Raw genomic sequence first — 19,929 nt, 5'->3', positions numbered from 1 at the left:
ACCTTATCCAGACCTGGTAATATTTACCCAGCTCGGAACACGGCAGAAGGCTTGGCAAGGAAGAAGCTTGGGACTACACATTATAGCATTTGCTGTTGCTTTAGTTGCTTTATAGGTTTGCATTTGTGGTGCTAGATCTTTTCTTTTCTTTTTGCTATTGACACAGTGCCTGAAGATTTAAGTAGTTGCTCCCAGGTTAAGTGTTCTCATCTTGTATGATGGCTGTACTGGTTTATAATGGCAGGTACCCAGACCTGGGTAACTGACAGAGGAAGAATGCACTAAAAATTAAACCTCATATTTTATGTTTTCTCTGTAACAAAAATTAGCTTAAGTATCTATTTAAGCAGTCACCATCAATTATTGTATAACAACTGAAAGGACAATAAAATGTTGGATAAAATTGAAAAGTCAATATAGGCACCTAAGAACTCTTAAATACTCTTCCTACTGAACCTAAATTTTAGACCTCTGCTTTAGTTATTCTTGGCAAAGAATTGCATGCATTTTCTCTTACAAACAGCTAGTATTCTGGGGCCTATGCTGGGCATATCAAGCACTTCGAGAAATAGGGTATCAAAAGGCTCTATTTAGACTAATGGCTTCTGAAGTAGCATAACTATGAACACAACATGAGGTTGGTGGCATGACAGAATATTTTAGAATCTAGAATCTTTTTTAGGATTTTTGTTTTCTGAGAATAGAAATTTGGGAATGAGATGCTCAAAAGTCCATTTGCCCACTGGCTGAACGGGTCCTCTACCTCATCGTTCCTTCTCAGAAACTTTCAAGCTCTCTAACTCTATAATGATAGGAAAACACATTCATTTACACTGACAAGGATTTTAAAGATGGTGTTAGTGGCCTATCAAGGGTCTTTTCTAGGAAAACAATTACCGAAGTATTTTTTATGCCCTTGTGATGCGGGGTGGGGTGGGGATGGTGAGAAAAAGGAAGAAACAGGTTTGTGGAATTTAGTATATTTTTTAAAGTTTGTACTTAAAAGCTAAACCCAGGACACCTGAGTGGCTCAGTTGCCTAAGCATCTGACTTCGGCTCAGGTCATGATCTCACAGTTCGTGGGTTCGAGCCCCGTGTTGGGCTCTGTGCTGATAGCTCGGAGCCTGGAGCCTGCTTCAGATTCTGTGTCTCCCTCTCTCTCTGCCCTTCCCCTGCTTGTGCGTACTCTCTCTCTCTCTCTCTCATAAATAAACATTAAAAATTAAAAAAAAAACAAAAACTAAGCCCTGAGCTCTTGACTATCTCAGAGTAAAGAAAGTGTTACGTTACTTACTCATGGTGGCAGTCTGTCAGATTGAACATGTAACAGGAGGATAAGGGGAGTATTGGCACATTGAAAAATGGATTCAGTTCAGGGCGAGCATGGGATTTGAGACTTCCTTGAAAGAGCAAGGCAGAGATGGGTGGGGGTGGAACCCGGTGTCCTGCCTCAGTAAAAACCCCAGCTGTAGAATGGGGATGGTTTTCTTCAGGATTCTCTTGTTAGGAGCCGCTTTACCCTCTGGTGGTTTGCACGTGCGGGTTGGCACTCTTGTGAACATACATGAAGAAAACAGCCATCTTCACAGATGAGGACGTTATGTTCCCAGAGTAAACATTGGGAAGTATCAGGTTCATGTCACTGAAACCACAAGGGTCTGTTGTTACATGATAGGTACCTGGGTTTACTCAGAACTTGTAGGACATATGAGTTTTAAAGCAGATGCCGTTGGTAGGAAGAGGATAGCATTGATATACACCAAAGCTAACAGAGGAAAGGATAGAATCAGATAAACTCTTTAAAGAATTGGAAATTCTTGAGTCGAGGGCTACGCTGCCTGATACAGTAGCCATTATTACGGTAGTGACTATTGGGCATTTGAGATGTGGCTGGTACAAATCGAGATGTGCTTTCAGTGTAAAATGCAAAATGGGCTTCGAAGACTTAGCATGATGAATAATATAAAGTGTCTCGTTAATAAATTTTTGTACTGATTACATACGAAAATAACAAGGGTGTGGATAAGTTGGGCTAAATAACATATTATTAGAATTGATATCACCTGTTTCTTGTTAAGTTTTTTTGTTTTATATAGCCAGTGGGAAATTTAAAATTACCCATGTGACTTGTGTTTGTGGTACACACTATATTTCTGCTGGGCAGCAGTGGCCTAGAGGCTGTTCCCATGAGCAAGCTGAGTGTATATGAATGTGGGGGAACCCAGGATGGATACTTGTGTTAACGGAGTTAAAAACCCATGTTTCTGAAATAAATCCTATAGGATACTAGTTTACATATCTTCTGATTATGCAGATCTGGCTATGCCATGGATCAAGTAGGATATCATATCCTAAACCTGAATAACACTATTCAACAAAATCTCATCTACATATCGGCTTGGGATAGAAGCATCATCCACCTACCAACAAGAAGGAAGAGAAGGAAGGAGTGTTAAGGAAACGGTGTTAAAGTTGGGGAACAAAAGCAATTCATTCAATACCTAAAAGTGCTTTTCAGCAGCTCCCACAATTAGAGGAATTCCAGAAACAATTAAAGGATTTGGAAGTCCCCAAGGATTCACTATAAGAAAGCCTATTGTCTTATAGAAACCCTCAGGAGAATCAAAGAAATATGTTGCTTTAATGGGACTTTGCTGTTCTAGGTAATTTTCAACATGCTGAGCATTTCTTCCCCATCTTACTCCAGAAGAGTTCTGTATGAATGGGTCTCCGAAGAGAAAATGTTTTGTTTCCTTATGAAGCCACTCGAAGACTCCTCCAGCTTAACCCCTCCTGAAATGAAGGACGCCTTCTCAGAAGACTGTTCTATCACTCGAGCCCTCATTGCTCACTGCGCCCGAGATGTTTTTCAATCCCAGTGTAATTATCTCCATGATGGAGGAGGCTCCAGATGCATTTATTTGCCCCTCTCTGTGACTGGAAAATGTATTCCATATTCAGTTAAACTCAGTAATTAAAATGGCCTAATCTGCATTCACTTTGTAACCACAGGCTGAAACTCCCCTCCCTCAACCCCAGAGGTGGGAGGGCTGCTACTCTCAAACCCACCACGAAGAGCTCTGATTGGCCAGTGTGTAGTTAGAACAGGTGAAATAATCTAATCTGGAATATTGCTCTCCTCACCTTTTTTAATAAACATTTTGCCTCACCACAGACCTTAATATAACAGCAGTAAAGGCAAGAGAGGAAATTGGAAACATGGCCAGGAGTGTGCCTTATGGTTCATAACAGCGCCAAATTGTGACTGTTTATTAAAACTAACACCCTTTTGTGAGGGTGTGGATCAAAATATCCAGTGGTTTCTCTTCTTTGATATTTCCTTTTTTTTTTATAGCACTCAGTTTAAGTTTCAGTTTTAGGGTTTAATTAAGTTTCTAAAATTGTTTCTGACTAAAACATTGACATAAAAAAGCAACTTGTCCGTAATTTGGCTCCATCAAATATTACCATCATTTATTTCAGTCAGTGGGAGACGTGTGTGGATGGATTACCTCTTGGGCCACCAGGACAAGAAAGAGTTAAGGCAGGTGAAGGAAGGGAGGAGTGAGGAGGCCCGAGAACTGCCTCACAAAACACAATTAAGGGCCTTTCCCAGGCCTGGGGCGCTTGGTGCTGCCAGGGGAAGGGAGCTCAGAGCACAATGTTCTCCTTGTCCACATACCTCCCTTTTGTTTCAGCAGCACTTTGGATCCCACACACGCGAAAGTTTGAATTTCCTGTTGGCTCTGAGGTGAGATTTATAACATTTATTAAGGTTACTATTCATTGTGAATTTACTGGGCAATAAGCCTAAGAGCTTTTAGGGGTTTAATTGCCTGTGTTTACAGGGGTTGCAAAGCTCCCCACAGTTCACTGACAGTCAGGTTGGCCCAATGTGGACTTCTCAGAGCCTCCAGGGTGCATGTCCTAGTCCAAGGAGAGGGTCCAGGGAAGAGCTAAAGGAAGGGCTCAAAAGGACACAGTTATCTTGGAGCATGAGATTGGTTTTCTGCTCTGGCTATTTTGGTTCACTTTTCTCTGGCTCCTCTACCTCATTGTGGCCATATTGGAAGACATTTGAATTTTCCATTTTTTTCCAGGAAGAAAAGAAATAATTTGAAATAGTGGGGTTGGGGGAGAGGGAAGGACGGTATGGAAATAAGGGAAGTGAATACACGGTACAGACATAACATGGGCTAACTAGACATGTTCACTGTCCCATTCACGACAGTCCTGGCAGGCAGAGACCGTCATTCCCACTTTACAAATAAGGAAATTGAGGCTGAGAGAAATGAAATAATTTGCCACAGTTGAAACTAATAGTAAACAGAAGAGGTGAGATTTGAACTCCATTTTGCTGTGGCTTCCCAGTCCCCACGCGGAGCCCTCCATACTCCACTGACACGTCTTTTACAGCTGGCTGATGTTCATTTAACCTAAGCAGTCAGTTCCCCTATGTCATCAGGCCATTGGAAAGTAGAAGGTTAAAATGTTTTGTTTTTTTAAGACCTTGGGTTTGCTTTGTTGCAGAAAGAGAACTTGTCCACAATGGTCTCATCCCTTGGCCTCGTCAGAGCCTTCTAGGATGGAATGGGCAAAAGCGAAATAAAGCACATTGAACAGTGGTGGGGGCTACACAGGAAAAATGGGCAGATGTTGGTCAGTCCCCGAGAGCGAAAGCTACTCAGGCAGCTCTCTAATTTGACGAAAGAGGTAGAAAGGGAAAAGTCCAGTCTGAGGGTCCATTTCCTTCTTTCATTCATTTGTTTATTCAACACATATTTAGTAAGCACCCTCTGTGCCAGGAACTGCAGTGGGCACTGGAGATGCTAGATACGTGCACGCTTTACCTGCTCCCTTCGTGCGCTGCAGAGGCAGGCAGGATGCTGTTCGTGCCCTTAAAGGCTCTCCCAGCTCTGCCCAAGGTCTGCCATGGAGACAAACTTCCCAAGCTACTTACATATAGTTTTACCACATGAAAGAATCAAAGGCATAAAGAAATAAAGAATAAAAGAGCTGATGAGCAGACAGTGTACTCTTTATATGAAATAAATAAACCTATGTGTATGTGAGTATACATACATAGTATAATCTTCATATAGAATAAATAAATGAACAAATGTATATATACGTGTGTGTGTGTGTGTGTGTGTGTGTGTGTGTGTGTGTAATCAGACTGACGTCCAGTCCAAATTGCCAAATTGCCATTGCAAATTTGTGATTGGAATTCTAACAGGCAGTGAACCTAAAGGCACAGAGGACTAAGCAGTTGAGCCATTGTTGTTGGAAATGTATTGTTCAGGATGTTTGCTAATTTATTGATGCAGCCAAGGTAGAATCAGATTCAGTAATTCAGCTGAAGAATAAATTGGAATATTTTGGTGCATTTCTTAAAAAAAAAAGCCACTTTAAAGCCTATGTATTAAAATGACAAAGTCTTAAATAGGGGTCTCTTTTTCTAAACAAAAGATATGCAAATTGCAATTCAAGATTTATATTATGATAAAAACTGAAATACAAAAGAGTCATTATCCTGCGGAATGTAAAAGTGCAGTTGCTTCTTGAGTCTATAATGATATAATGGGATGTTGATGTAGTAAAAGGTGTCAGAAGGGAGACAATGACCTTAAAATTTTAAGTCAGAAACATCAGAATTGAACAGCAAGTATCTATCTACCCACCTAACTCCCCATCCATTTATTGCATATTGCATATTTTGAAAATTTGAGATGAAGAGCAGCACATTTTTGTTTTCCAGTGTTGTAGCCATAAAAAACGGGTCGGGGAGATTGGGGAAATACTTTTCACAAAGCCTTTCCAAGTCTGAAGTTGAGAAAAGATTTGCCTTGAATTTTAGATTCATAGAACTGTTTCTCTGAAGAATGAGCAGTGTGTTATTCCTGGCCTGGCCATGGGGTCAGTGCCTTCACATCAAATGTCAGGAACCCCAGTGCTCTCTGCATAAGAAAGACTTGCAAGTTAGTTGCAGGGATTCCCCAAGTTCAAGACAATGGGAACAATTTCTGGTTGATCACTGTGTGTCACTGAAAGAGCTAAAAGAGAGTGAGTCAACTTCAAGATACTTCATGAGAACACAATATTATTCTGTCAAACCCGGGAGAAACTGCAGCAAACTGATATTTAGATTTGAGTTGATTCTACTTGGCTTATTGTAAAAAATGGAGGCTAGAATGTGTGTGTGTGTGTGTGTGTGTGTGTGTGTGTGTGTGTGTGTGTGTGTTTCCAGTGGAGACATAGTTTAAGTAATCAAGTGATACACCACATGTGAAGCAGATGTACAGGCTTGTTCCCACTACCAAGCAGAGCAGAAGGCCTGCTTTAGCTTTATTTGGCAGGAATTTATATACTCGCTTCACTATTTGATCTTACTTTAAACAAAGGACGTTGGTCCCAGCCACCACCGATTTCTCTGCCTTTTTTCTGAAAGGCTGCAGAATTGTGACACCTCAGAAATCAGATGGTGGCACAGTATGGAAGTATCTTAAATGCTTATTTATTGTTTTAGCGAGCCAAACCCTCACTGTCTTGTTTCTGAGCATATGCAGTTGATTGCACTGAATGTTGTAGGCGGAAGGACCTCACTCTTATACAAATGTCAGAACCTTGGCAAAGCCATTCCCAGAACTTCAGAACAAGCCCAAACAAGCCGGAGCCTCTAAATGAGGCCTGAGATAACACTCTCAGACCAAACTCCTGATAATTTTCCAGTTCAGAAAGTTGCTGAGGGTCTTCTGTCAGGGCGAGCTCATGGTTTATGATTTTTGAGCCTGTGTGACGCTCCTTTCTATTTCATCTTGACTTAATGTCATTAGTTTTCCTTCACAGAAACCTGAGTGTTCATTTTCTAATCTATCTAGATGATACGCTGACAGTATTTCCCCTGATCGAGACTTTACCATTTATGTCTCTGCCTCTGTTAATCATTTTCAGAAATGAGATTTATAGTAAAAAGGATGAAATCAATTCTGACTACCTCCAAATTTCCAGGTTTTCGGGGATTCTTGATGAACACAGAAACCATGGCCCCTCAGAGATGCTTTACTAAGAAGATCTTTCTTACCTGTGTTAGTTGGCCTTTCAGAGCTGGCTGCCTCTCTATGGATTAGAGCAAGTCAACTTCTCTCTGTTTTGTTTGCCAACCATTCCACAGAGGCCGCCCTCTGAGCAACTCAAGCTATTTTTGATTGGAAATAGATTAGTGAGCTATCAATTCTCCTCTCCTTCATTCTCCATCTTTCCTTCTTTCCCTTCTTCCTAGTCCTAAAATGAGTACCCTTAGGAAACGTGTCAGCCTATTTCAATTAAGTGTTTATCTTTTGAGTTTCTCATCATGGGGTAAATTATGACATTTTTAACAGCCAGGGGTTGAAGAGAAAAATTGCACTGGTCTAAACTAAATCACAGCTTATTTTCTTCCTCTCTAATTTCCCTAATATTCGGCGGACTTGAAATACAATTACTATTATGCATCAGGCCTTATGCAAGGCAAGGGACTTTCACAAATACAATCACTTTCTCTCCTTCTTTTCCTTCTTTTGTTCCTTCCTTCCTACAGCCCTTCCTTTTCTTTTTCCAGATTTACTTTCATTATTTTGCCTCATTGAAGAGATTTTTTACATTCTCTCTTAGCTTGGATTTCCTCCTTTGATATTCTTGATGATTAAGTACAGGGTTAGCATTCCCTGACTTTTTTTTTTTTCTTTCCTTCCCTAAATAAATGCTGCCTATCCCATGAGGTCTGCTATCTCAGCAAAAGGACAGCGATCCTATCCTTGGTCGTGTGTCTAGGCCACCAGACTCAGTGCCTTTAAATTCACTGAACCAGCTCTCCTCCAGCAGCAGTTGTTTAAACCATCTGCCCCATGTCATCCCATGGGCTGTCTGCCCTAATGTGGAACACACCTGGATTATAATCTTCCGGGCTGGTTTTCTTTCTCTGGTCCTGTGCTCATCCCCTTGGTCCAGGGAGACGTTTTGGCTTCCCTGGCTTTTTCCCTCATTACTACATAGATTCTAGGTTCTAAGATACAACTTGAAAATCAACTGGACTCTCTCCTTTTTGGATTACTCTGGGAAACTACTAGAGATGTAATTAACTTATACCCCAAGAACCATTCCCCAGTACCATTTTTCTTGGTTACTAAAGAGCTTGTCACAGTCCCCAGGTTTGAAGGCATGGAGGTGGGTAATGTGTCAAAACATTTTTGCCTCAATTCAGAATCTTTTTTGCCACGGTGAGCTGGCCCTTGCCTGTATATTCTAACGTCATTGTGTCACCTCTCCGGTTTTCTGGTGATGGTTAAGTATTTGTACATATAAGATTTGTATCTTATACGAAGATTTCAGTGTCCAGGATCCTTGCCATGGATGCCATCTACTGCTTCTCCATGGTGATTATTCTTGGAGGTGCTAGAAATACCCTATAGGTCTTTGGACTGAGATAGTATAGCTACCTGCACACTTACCATCACCATTTTCCTATGCTAGTATTCAGGGACTAAGAAAGAACCAGAAAGTGAATTTCTGGCAGTTCTTCAGGATATGATAGGTTACAAGGGACATGAGAAGCAATAGCATGAGCATCTTACTCCTTTGTTTGTTGATAATAAGGGATTTAGCAAGCAAGAGTAGAATAACAAATATTACTAATTCATAGCCTCAGGAATTCCATGAGCCACATCATGTAGGGTGCTCCCCACCATCACCACCCACAACAAGCACCTGATTGGTCCACAACACAGGACCTTCTGATTCATGGACGATGCAAAATGTTATAAAATATAGTTATTTTTCCCCTAGGGACTTAATGATGAATCTAAGTGAGACACCTGTACACTTTTAAAGGATAGACACTACCACATAACACTTGTTTGGACATTAGCACTGAAGGCGTTCCCAAGACAGTATAATGACTGGAACTGAAACAAAGTAAAATTTTACCTAGAGACATGGTTGGCTTCATGGGTGTGTGACCTGTGCAGTCTCCCGGGACTTCACACTTGGTTTAATTCTCTGCTGCCTCTATCTCAAAATTCTTCATAATTTAATCTTTGAATTTGTGTTTTGTAAGGGAAGTCCTGAGGGCCAGTGGATCATGTGCGTGGGGAGAGAGTAGATGTGCAACATGCACGTCCATCTTTCCTCATTGCCCTGCTCACATGCAGAATTTAGTGTCCAATGAGCACGGGCTTGCGGATCCAAGCACTGTGCTGGAAGTGATGACACGGAAAGAAAGGAAATGATAGGATGACCTATGGTTCATTTTCCTGTCAGTCCTTCCTTATTCATCAGTACTGAAAGTAGCAGTTGGTAGAATGTGTGTGTATCAAGAAGTACAATAAAAACAGTTGAGTTCGTTTTATGCAGCATTGCCATTGGTTTGATAACAAAATACCTATGTGTGTACAAACTACCACAAAATAAAAATTGTGCAATTTCAGTAAATCTGCATATAATTTAAATGCTTTATATTTAAAACTGTCATTGCACAGTATAAACAGTAAAATTCAGGCTAATAATTTAAAATTTCAATTTTATTTACTTAGAGGGACATTAAATAGCAAATAAAAACCATCATGGCAGTTCAAGAGAGAGACAACAGAAGAAAGGGAAAAAAAGTTTTATAATTTACTATGTCTAATGGCACTTGTTTCCTGTTCTTTGAGCAAGGATTTCTACATTTTCATTCATCACAGGGCACTACAGATTATGTAGTACCTCACTGAGAGTCCTGATAAAAAGATGAAACCAAGAGAAGCAAAGAGCTTCTACTGGAAGTGCTACCTGTGTGCCCTGAAATTGATTTCCCTGATTTGGGGGAATCGTGAGTACCAAAATGAAAGTGTGAACGAACACTCAAAAACATCTGTTCTATTGATTCTAAGCTTGGAAAATTAAACCCACCCCCCTCCCATGCTTGGTAAATTCTCATTTTTTCTTTTCTTCTGCTTTATGCTTTTTCATTTTTTATATATTCAACTCTTAAATCCTCATCTATGATTGACTTGGGGTAAGGTGTAGGACCAGAGCATTCAAATTTTTCTAAAAGTGCTAAATAGCTACTTGTGATCTTAATTGTGTCCTGAATACTATTTAATCTCCTGATTTTTATTTCTAAGCTTCTTATAAACATTTCTTGCACCTTCCAGCCATTTCTATACATTTGCTGTCTGCACCCCTGAACACTGCCTGTGTTTCCACTATGCTTCTGTTGGGTTCTTGGTTCCAACCCAACAACCATCTCAATATCTTCTTTATAGAATTTGTCTTTGCCACCTATTAAGTCATACCACCACTTCTGCCTGGAATAGTATTATACCACCATCTGATTACTCCTATTTATCCTTTCTCCAATTATGAAAAATGTAGATTTCTCAGTTTCCACCTCATCTTGGCTTCAGATTCACCAAAAAAGAGATGAAAGTACTTTATAACTATAAAGCACTCTACAAAAATAGAGCATAATTGTTAAAGACATTTTAATTATATTGATAATAGTTAATACTTGCTTACAGCTTATTAAATGCCAGGCAGGTAGTATTCAAAACCTATCCATGTATTAATTTCTTTATATTCTCACAACAGAGAGGTTAAGTAACTTGTTAAACAGCTAATCAGTGGGAACCCAGACACTCGCTTGTTCTACCTTCCTGAGGAGAGATTCTGGAAAGTCTTATAATATCGTTCATTAGTATGCAATAATACTGATCCATTAGCATGCATTTATGAAGACTCTATTTCTATATGCCCAAGAGGAAGGGGGAAGCAGAACTCCCAAATTTTCATATCAAGAATTGCCTGCCAGAAAATCTGCCCACTCTTTGCCTCTATGGTTTTGTCTTGTTCAGTTTTGTTTTGTTGGTTTTTTTTTTTCCCCTTAGTTTTGGAGAACAGACCTTCTCTGGGAAGGTAGTTTTTACTTTGATTGTCCACCCAAGACCGGAGCATGGAGAGCATACATGCCTTTGCAGCCTCCCACAAATGCTTGCTAGAGCTGTGTGACCACCAGCCTACAAGCTTGCACTGCAATCCACTGGGAACTTCTTAGCGGGACCACCCAGAAGCTGCAGCTGGTGCTGAGTAAGGTGGCCGCCTGTTTACATGAGAATGTGAGCTGAAGGAAGTGGACAGTACCTGCTTTCTGTTGTCAGCCAGAGCCTGGATTCCTGTGGAAAGATCTGATGTGTAATCTAGAAATATTCGTAGATTTTTGGCTCTATTTTCCAGACATAGGGTATTCCATTCCCAGAACTGGGGCAGAATGGAGCTTCTGTGGAGCCAGCTGCGGGTCTGGGAACGTGGGTCAGGCAGACTCCAAATGTACTGATCCACAGATAGGCCATGTTGAAAGAACCATTTTCTTGTACAAAGACTTTCCATTGAATCATATCCTATGCACTATCTCTGGCTTGTCAGAGAGAAACAACACTGAATTGTAGGGAAAAAAGAGGCGTCCTCAAAAACCTGTATCTTTTGTGGACAGCCCCGTTCATGTCTAGCTGCTCCATGAGGGCATCTGGCAATAGCTGCAGAAGAACGTTTTTCTGCCCAATGAAGACCAGTGTCTGGACAAGCTGACTTGTGGGTGGGGGATGGTGTATAGAAAAAAGGAAGAGTTTTTTTAGAGCTGTTAGCAATGCCTTTATAACACAATTTAGGTGATAGGCTTTCGCTGGACAGGTTATTGTACCTCTGTGTTTTTGTAAATCACACCCTTTGCAATTCTGTTTTGGCACTCTTTAGAGGGCTCACAAGTTAAGAATTTCTAACATCTGCTTCCAAAGTAAATTCAAATCTTCAAACATCAATTTGCCATGAGTTGAGGGGGATCTATGTTAAAAGCTCTGTCCCTTTGGCTTTGGCCTTTTAACAAGGCCACTCTGCACCCTCGGGGGCCATGCTGCAAACAGGCCCTGGGAAGGAGAACGGAGAAGGAAGGCCATCCAGAGACAAACACTGCGAGTAGGTGAGGCTTTTCCTCCCTTGTTAGCACAGAGTACATTCTTCTGAGGCTGAGCCTAGAGAGGAAAAACTCACTAAAAGCTATTGAATTGGTACTGTGTACCAGGCGTTTAATCATACAACAGCCCCATGAGAGAAGAAGAAAGTGAGATAACACTTAATGAACACCCACTATCCAATGGGCATGGAGCTAGTAGCTTTATAATGTATTGTTTCATTTAGTCTTTACAATTAGGGTTGCCATAGTTAGCAAATTAAATCTAGTTAACATCCAGTTAAATTTGAATTTTAGATAAGCAGCAAATATTTCTCAGTATAAGTATGTCCCATACAATATTTGGATATACTTATAGTAAAAAAAAAAGTTATCTAAAATTCATATTTAAAAGGAGGTCTTGTGTTTTACTGGCAACCCTATTTATAGTGATGTTAAGAAGTAAGAATTATTATTTCTATCTTATAATCGAGAGAACTGAGACTTGAAAACATCAAGAAATTTTCCCAAGATGGTAAATAATGGCTGAGATGGAATACCAATCTGGTTTTGTTTGATTCTAAATCCTATAGATTTAGTGTCAGCAGCTAGACCATACAGTCTCCTCATCCTAGATTATAAATAGGGTCAGTTTTTATTCAGTTAAATAAGCTGCCTCAAGAGAGCTAACTTCAATTTTATTTTTTATTTTTTCAATTTTTTTGTAATGTTTATTTTTGAGACAGAGAAAGAGCAAGAGCAGGGGAGGGACAGAGAGAGAGAGGGAGATGCAGAATGTGAAGCAGGCTCCAGGCCCTAAGCTGTCAGCACAGAGCCCGACGTGTGGCTTGAGCTCATGAACCACGAGATCATGACCTGAGCTGAAGTCGGACACTTAGAGGACTGAGCCACCCAGGCACCCCCACTAACTTCAGTTTTAAATACTAGGTATTTATTAATGGTCTACCTGGCCCCAAACCTTGTGTTAGAACTGGAGAGAAGAAGGGATGCATGACCAAGATAATTAAAGACCCAGGGCCTGCTGTCACAGGAAAGTATAATGTAGTCAAGAAACTAAGAGGGAGAGAAATGCCAAATGTGTTACAAGTCAGCTTCAAGTTTTTAAACAGGTACATTGGTGTTACAGAATTTAACATTTGTGTTAAAATCTAGCACTAATGGAGAGCTCCTCCGTAGAAAGTCTGGGGTGCATGTTGCTGACTGAGGAAAATTGATGAACATCCTCAGTCACCCCCAAGGAGCAAGATTCCCCCCTTGTAGGAGATCAGCAGCTACATCTTCATCGTCTCCTCAATGCCTTTGGTCCACGGCTCCAGGTTATATAGTGACATTCAGGGTTTGCCAGTGGTGTGGCTGCACCATGGCTTGCTTCACTGATGACCAGGACGACTGTGGCAAATCCGTCCAGCGTGGAGTCTGCCCCTTCCCTCCTTCAGCACTTAATGTGAAACCTGCCTATCGTTGTCAGCCTGAGTGAAGAAGATGATCAAGAAAGACTCAAAAGCACGCAGAATCCAAGATAGCAAGTATTAGCAGCTCAAAGACATTAGAATCTTCATAAAATAACCCTTGAGGACCTCCTTTGTATCAAGCACCATGTCAAATACTTTTATAAGTATTATTGCTAAACATCGCAAGCAAACAGTAAGATGACAATGTCTATCTCTAGCTTAGAGATGAGAATACTGAAGCTCGAGGACATAGGGGACATGCTGAAGTTCATACAGCTAATATGAAGGTCTGTCTGCTCTGAACCCTGCTTTTCATATAGTCATGGAGTCCCCTCCTTGAAACAGAGGGAGCTGAACCTTCTTCCCTTCAGACAGGCAGGAAAATTCACCACTGAACAGCAAACAAAAAGAGATGCTTTTTAGGGCCTTAGTGAAAAGAAGCAGGGCTGAGGCTAATACCATTCACTCTTATCTCTTAATTGAAGCCAGGGGTACACAGGACCGTTTTTGTAGCTAACATCAAAAATAGAAATCAACACTGTGCAAATGTATATCTAATAGTATAGCTTATGGTGTGATTCCTTTTCCCCATATCATTTTACAAAATAGAAAAGATTCGGGCAGAGAAACTTAGAAGTGGACATAGAAAAAGCTTATATTTTGTTAGTAAGGTGCTTTTTAAAGTTGAAGTTCTGTTTTTGATAAGAAAAAGCTTTTAAGAATGCTTTTTATATAGTATTGTATATCTGTATTTATACTCCATTTCTTCCTTGAGCTTCTTCTATGCTCAATGCTAAGTTCCCCTCCATATTTTCCCAATGGCTAACGTTCTGCTTCTGAAAATTATCCATTAAAATTTTATCCATTTTGTATTTTGGTGAGACAGTATGAGGAAATGCCATTGTGAAATTAGATTTTCCTTTGACATCAGGCGCCCAGTCAGCAATCCAATCCCATGTGTTTCTATTGAGACATTAGGGTTTGATATAATTTTGGGCAGAAAACATTTTAAAAATGAAACAATTGAATTTTCTAGATGGTCTTGGGGACCACTTAGCTTAAGAGAATACACTTCCAAATCAAAAGCCTTTCAATCATTTTAAATATTATTTGGATGATATTTGCTCTGCGTGTAGTAGCAGTTTGAATTTGTATTGAATGTTTGACCAGCTCATGCACACATAGATGATGTATGAAATTATTATTTCATATTTTTCTAGTGTTTGCATTGCAAGTGACATCTGGCTGACAGGAACTTGGAGAAATGGGATACGAAGTGAATGCTGCAGTTACCACAAGCATCATATTTATCAAAAGGTTTAAGGTTGGTCTGTCTTTGTGTAACATATGAAACTTGGAGCAAGGACCAAGAAGCACTGTGTTTTTGTGTTGCGTGCGTTTTCTTAACTGAGTTGTTTACTAAAAGAGTAGTCAAAGAATAAACACTAATTGTATTATTTGTTCTGCTCATGAAACTAAATATCATACACCCTAAGTTTAAGAAAACACACTTAAATTGGATTTGATATAATTTCCATACATTTTGCCTGTGTTCAGAGAATTTACAGATTTCATGTTAGAAAAGCATGCATGTTGAACACTGTTCATCATTACTTAGAAAAGGCAATGTGGGAGAAAAAAAAGCTCATCTGCATTTTTAGTTTTATTTTTTAGTTTGTGAATGTGCAAAATATAAGCAAGACACATGAAAACATGAAGTACGGTGTTTGTAAGCTCTGATGCTATTGAAATATACACCTACAAATATAAACATTGGCTTATCATCCTTTTCGGGAAGGTCACGGTGCAAACTATTAATTCAGTCATGAGAATTACCATCCATTTAACAAAAATGTATGAGTCTACTAGGGGACTGCAGACTACCCAAGTGCTGGAATTCTGCAGAGAAGTCAGACAATCCCAGCTCTTAATAAACTCATAGGCAGCAGAGAAGGTCAGTATGAAACAACTAAGTGTAATACGGGAGTACAGATGTCATGATAAGGTTTAGGATCATTGAAAAAGTAGGAACAAAATGGTGACAGTGGTCCATCTCCCAAAGTAGGTTGGTAAACAAAAAAGGCAGGCTGGCCATGGTGAAAACCTTTCAGTGAGTGCATCAAAGTGAGCCATGTTCATTTTTTTTGAAACTTGAAAATTTCAGGAAGACAGAAGGATGGCAAAAGTCATCCTTGTTCTTAACATCTAAAAATAAATACTGCCAACCCCCTTCTAACATGTCCTTTGTATCGTTTCTCAATAACTATTTTTTGAAGGCATTGTGATCGCACTGCAAATAAACTGCATGTATTAAAAAAATAGTTTGCTGTTTAAAAAAAAAAAACCAGTGTCATTGTTGAATGCATTTCCCTGTTGTTTTAAACTCTTCCATACATAGTTATTAATGACTCTATAATAGTCCAATTGATATTCCTTGCCATACATTAAGATATCCGGGTTGTTTTTCATCTCCCTTAACCAATAATAAATTTCTAACTTGTAAGACAAAAGGAATGTAGGAGAAGAGAGGTAAATCTCCAATGGTGGGATTCCCGGCACCAGAATAAAACATGAAAAAGGTAAGTAACATTTATTCAGCATCTGTTACTGTGCTGCATACTTTACATACACTATTTTTTTTATTGCCATGGGAATCCTGATTCAAGGGTGCTGTAGAATAGACTGGATTCACCCAGAGCTGGGCTCAAATTTAATTGCCAGCTTTGTCCAGCTGTGTGGTTTCCAGAAAATTAGTTCATCTCTCTGACTCTCAGCTTCCTCATTTCTGAATCGGGCCAGTATTATCATCCATTCACTTAACAATAGTATATTAAGCTTATTTTATGCATAAGGCATCTTGCCAGGCATTAGAGACCAGAGATAAGTGTGGTGTGCCTCATGTCTTTGAGGAGTTTAAAGCCTAGTGGCAGAATCAGACATGGAAAGAAACAGGCCTGACAGGTCCCAGGAGAACTCAGATGAGAAAGGAATACATTCTTCCTGGTGGAGTAACATTTGGTCTGGGTCCTAAGGAACGAGGAGCAGGTTCTAACTTGCCGTTCCCGACAAGAGCATTCATCTTCTGCTAATCAAGTAACTCTATGGCTGCGTTGTGCATTTTTGCCCTTGTCCCTGCCCTGAAGAAGCTTACCAGCTACTTTCAGTCCTGCCAGAAGAATGTGGCTTCTTGTTTTATAGACTAGCACACTAATTTATTTAACAAATGATTATACTGGTTTGGAGGTGATTGGTTTCTTCCAGTGTCCTTCCTTCTAAGAGATGTGTCTAACTGTGAAATGATAGAAAATATATATTGGTCTGTGCCCCAGTTCCTGACACAGAGCTCATGAACTGACAAAGGTTTGGGGGGGGTGTCTTTTGTTCTAAGGAGGGGACTCTGGGTGGGCTGTGGACTCCTGGATGACACCTGGATGAGGGCTAGTCACCAGAAAGGCCAGGCCATGATGAGAAGCTTGGAAGTTTTAGTCTCACCCTTCCATCCTCCAGTGAGGGGAGAAGGGCTGAAAATGGAATTAATGGATGGATATGCTTATGGGACAAAGCCTCCGTGAAAGTCCTAGAAGTATGGGGTTCAGGGAGTGTCCAGGTTGGTAAAAAGGTAGCCATGCTGGGGGAGTAGCAAGCTCAAAGAGGGCATGGTAGCCCCATGCCTTGCCCTGTGAGTCTCTTCCATCTGTATGGTCATCTGTATCCTTTTATAATAAACTGGTAAATGTAAGTAAATGTTTCTCTGAGTTCTGTGAGCTACTCTGGCAAGTTAATGGAACCCAAGGAGGGGATCATTGGGACTTTTGATCCAATGGTATCTGAAGTGGGTGGGGGGCAGTCTCGTGGAGCTGGCTTTAAACCTTATGGGATTTGACACTGTCTCGTGGTAGACAGTATCAGAATTCAGTTCAGTGTAGGATGCCCAGCTAGTGTTACAGAGAATTTCTTGTGATGGGGGAAAAAACCTCCATGCATTTGGTGACCAGAAGTGTGAGTCCCATGTGAGTAGACAAGGAGACTCAAAGGAGAGAGATGCAGCAGGGAAGAACTGGGGTTTTTCCCTACACAGAAGGTGGAGAGTGAATTTCTTCTTTATGCTAACCTTGTAAACAAAGGGTCCTGTTGACCCAGGGGTCACTTTTTGACACTGTTATTTTAAAGCCTCGTTAATGTGAATAAAACTGTTACTAAAATGTGTAGGTTTTACAAAAGGACAATGGCATGAAGCAACATACAGACGTGCTCAGTAATCAGATTTGGACCTGTGTGTATTAAGTCCCTTTCTACTAAAAGTTCCCAAATCTTAAATTAAAGCTTGAATACTCAGACCTAACGGCAAGTTTTCAAACATTCATAATTTAGCAAATTAAAATGTTTCAGACAGCATTAAAGTTGTCATTTGAACCAGAAAGATAATTTTAGTAATTTTTTTTCTCCTTCTAAAATTTTATCCAGAAGTATATCTGAATGTTTGCCAATATATGGGAAGGTAAATATATTTGCAAATTTTACTAATGAACTCCAATTTTAAAATAAAACAATCTACATCTCCTGTCCTCTGTTATAAACCAAAGGGTGGCTCAGTCAGTTGAGTGTCCGACTTCAGCTCGGGTCATGATCTTGCGGTCTGTGAGTTCGAGGCCTGCATTGGACTCTGTGCTGACAGCTCAGAGCCTGGAGCCTTCTTCGGATTCTGTGTGTGTCTCCCCATCTCTCTGCCCCTCCCCTGCTCACACTCTATCTCTCTGTCTCTGAAAAATGAATAAATGTCAAAAAAAGAAATTTAAACCAATGGTGCATCAGTTAGCTGTGGCTATCAAACTACAGCATGATAATCCACTCCACAATTCAGTGGCTCAAAACAGTCATTCATTTAGCTTCTGAGGGTTGAGTTAACCGGGATTTGACTGACCTTGACTGGTCATGCCTAGTGGTGGCTCTGTTCCATGTGCCGTCCTTTTCTTAGGACCTTTGGGTTAGTTTAGGCCTATCCTTCTTATGACAATGGCAGAGTCACAAAAGGCAGTCTGAATGCTTTTCATACCTCTGCTTGCAGCCTTTCTGCCAATATCCTACTGGCCAGGCAAGTCACTTAGCTGAGTCAAGGTTTGGGAGAGCCCTGCAGAGTTACACCAAACAGCACAGATACAGCGAGGAATGGGGGCTGTTAGCACGCTCTACCCCAAACGGCCATAACACTGTTCTACAAAGAAGAACGGGCTTTAAATAGGTTTATTATTTTTTAATTACCATTTATTTAAAGCCTTCTATAATTTGGGCACTGACTTATTCTCTCATTATTGTCCTGCAGGCCTACAAAATACATTTTACCATCCCTATTTGCAGATGAAGCAATTGAGGCTCAGAGATGCCGCGTAACACGCTTAGGCTTTCATGGCTGGTCGGTCAGTGGCAGAGTCTGGACTTAAATCCCGCCTGCCTGTGGGCTCTGGGCTTTGCGTTCTGTTCTTTCTCCTGTGTAACACTGCCTCTATGTAAAATTTCACTTGTGAAACTTAAGAACAGGAAGGAATTTTGGAACTCCTCTCTCATCTAATCTTTTTTGTTTTGTAGAGGAAACAACTGAGCCCCAGAGGGAGGATTTCCACATTTTTGTCATATTAATTAATAGAAAACCAAGGGACCAGACGCTGACTTTTTTGCTTCCTTATTTTCTCCATTGTTTCATACCTTTTTTATTATTATTATTGTACACAAATTTTCTGAATGCCTGCTATGTGTCAGGCATTGTGTCAATTCAATTCTCTGTTGCTAACATCGTATTCTTATTATGGAAATAAAGAGAAGAGAAGGTCTTTTGAGTGTCTACTGTGTGACCCAATGGATGACGATGTTTTCCTGAAATTTACCATAAACTGAAAGTCCGAACTGCTGCATCTGTCTGTTTCCTCCAAAGTGCAGGACAGATTTTCTCTCTGGCACTCACCCACTGCACATTCCCCAGCGGCCAGGTGGGCCTGGGAGGCTGAGAACTGTGCAGGCAGCCTGGTGCTCACTGCTCATGGCGAAGCTCAGCACCTAGCTCAACGTTGGCAGCGGTGTAACAACGCTGAAATCATACAGCTGCCAGGCCCCAACTTAATTAGAGCTGACCTTAAGATGAATTTTGCAAGCCACTTAAATAGATCTCTCTTTTTGGAAAGTTTTCAGAGTGAAAAGGAGAAAACAATAAAATGCCTCCAATTTGCAGTCCCTCCCTCTGAGATCTGCTTCATGCGCCCCCATGCTCTCCCCGGCACTGAGTCATTATCCCCAGTGGGTCCTGCAAGCCTAAGACTGATGGAAAACAAGGTTTAGAGTGGTTTGCATGGGGTCAAAGCCGCCCTCCCCATGTGGCTGGGCCCATTGTATTAGCTGTGGGGGACAAAGAGGGTGGGGAGGAAAGTTGGAGGCAAGCCTGCCTGCATATGGGAGGTGTTGGGGTGAGTCCCGTAGCCTTTCCTCTCTTGAAAAAGAAAGGGCCACCTGTAC

At 40.7% G+C, this 19,929-nt stretch overlaps 1 protein-coding gene across 1 annotated transcript in view; it reads right to left on the bottom strand.

Annotated features, from left to right (window-relative positions):
* The window catches only part of LOC106973306 (60S ribosomal protein L36a-like), a 64,815-nt gene extending 45,354 nt beyond the window's left edge, over window positions 1-19,461 (bottom strand). Inside the window, 1 exon segment of the mRNA XM_053203369.1 lies at window positions 19,385-19,461. Coding sequence (XP_053059344.1) covers window positions 19,385-19,461 — 77 coding nt within the window.
* Window positions 19,462-19,929: the final 468 nt, after the last annotated feature.

This window comes from Acinonyx jubatus, chromosome C1 (assembly GCF_027475565.1).
Source record: "Acinonyx jubatus isolate Ajub_Pintada_27869175 chromosome C1, VMU_Ajub_asm_v1.0, whole genome shotgun sequence".
NCBI classification, from domain to species: Eukaryota; Metazoa; Chordata; class Mammalia; order Carnivora; family Felidae; genus Acinonyx; species Acinonyx jubatus.
This window is presented reverse-complemented; position numbering and strand designations above follow the sequence as displayed.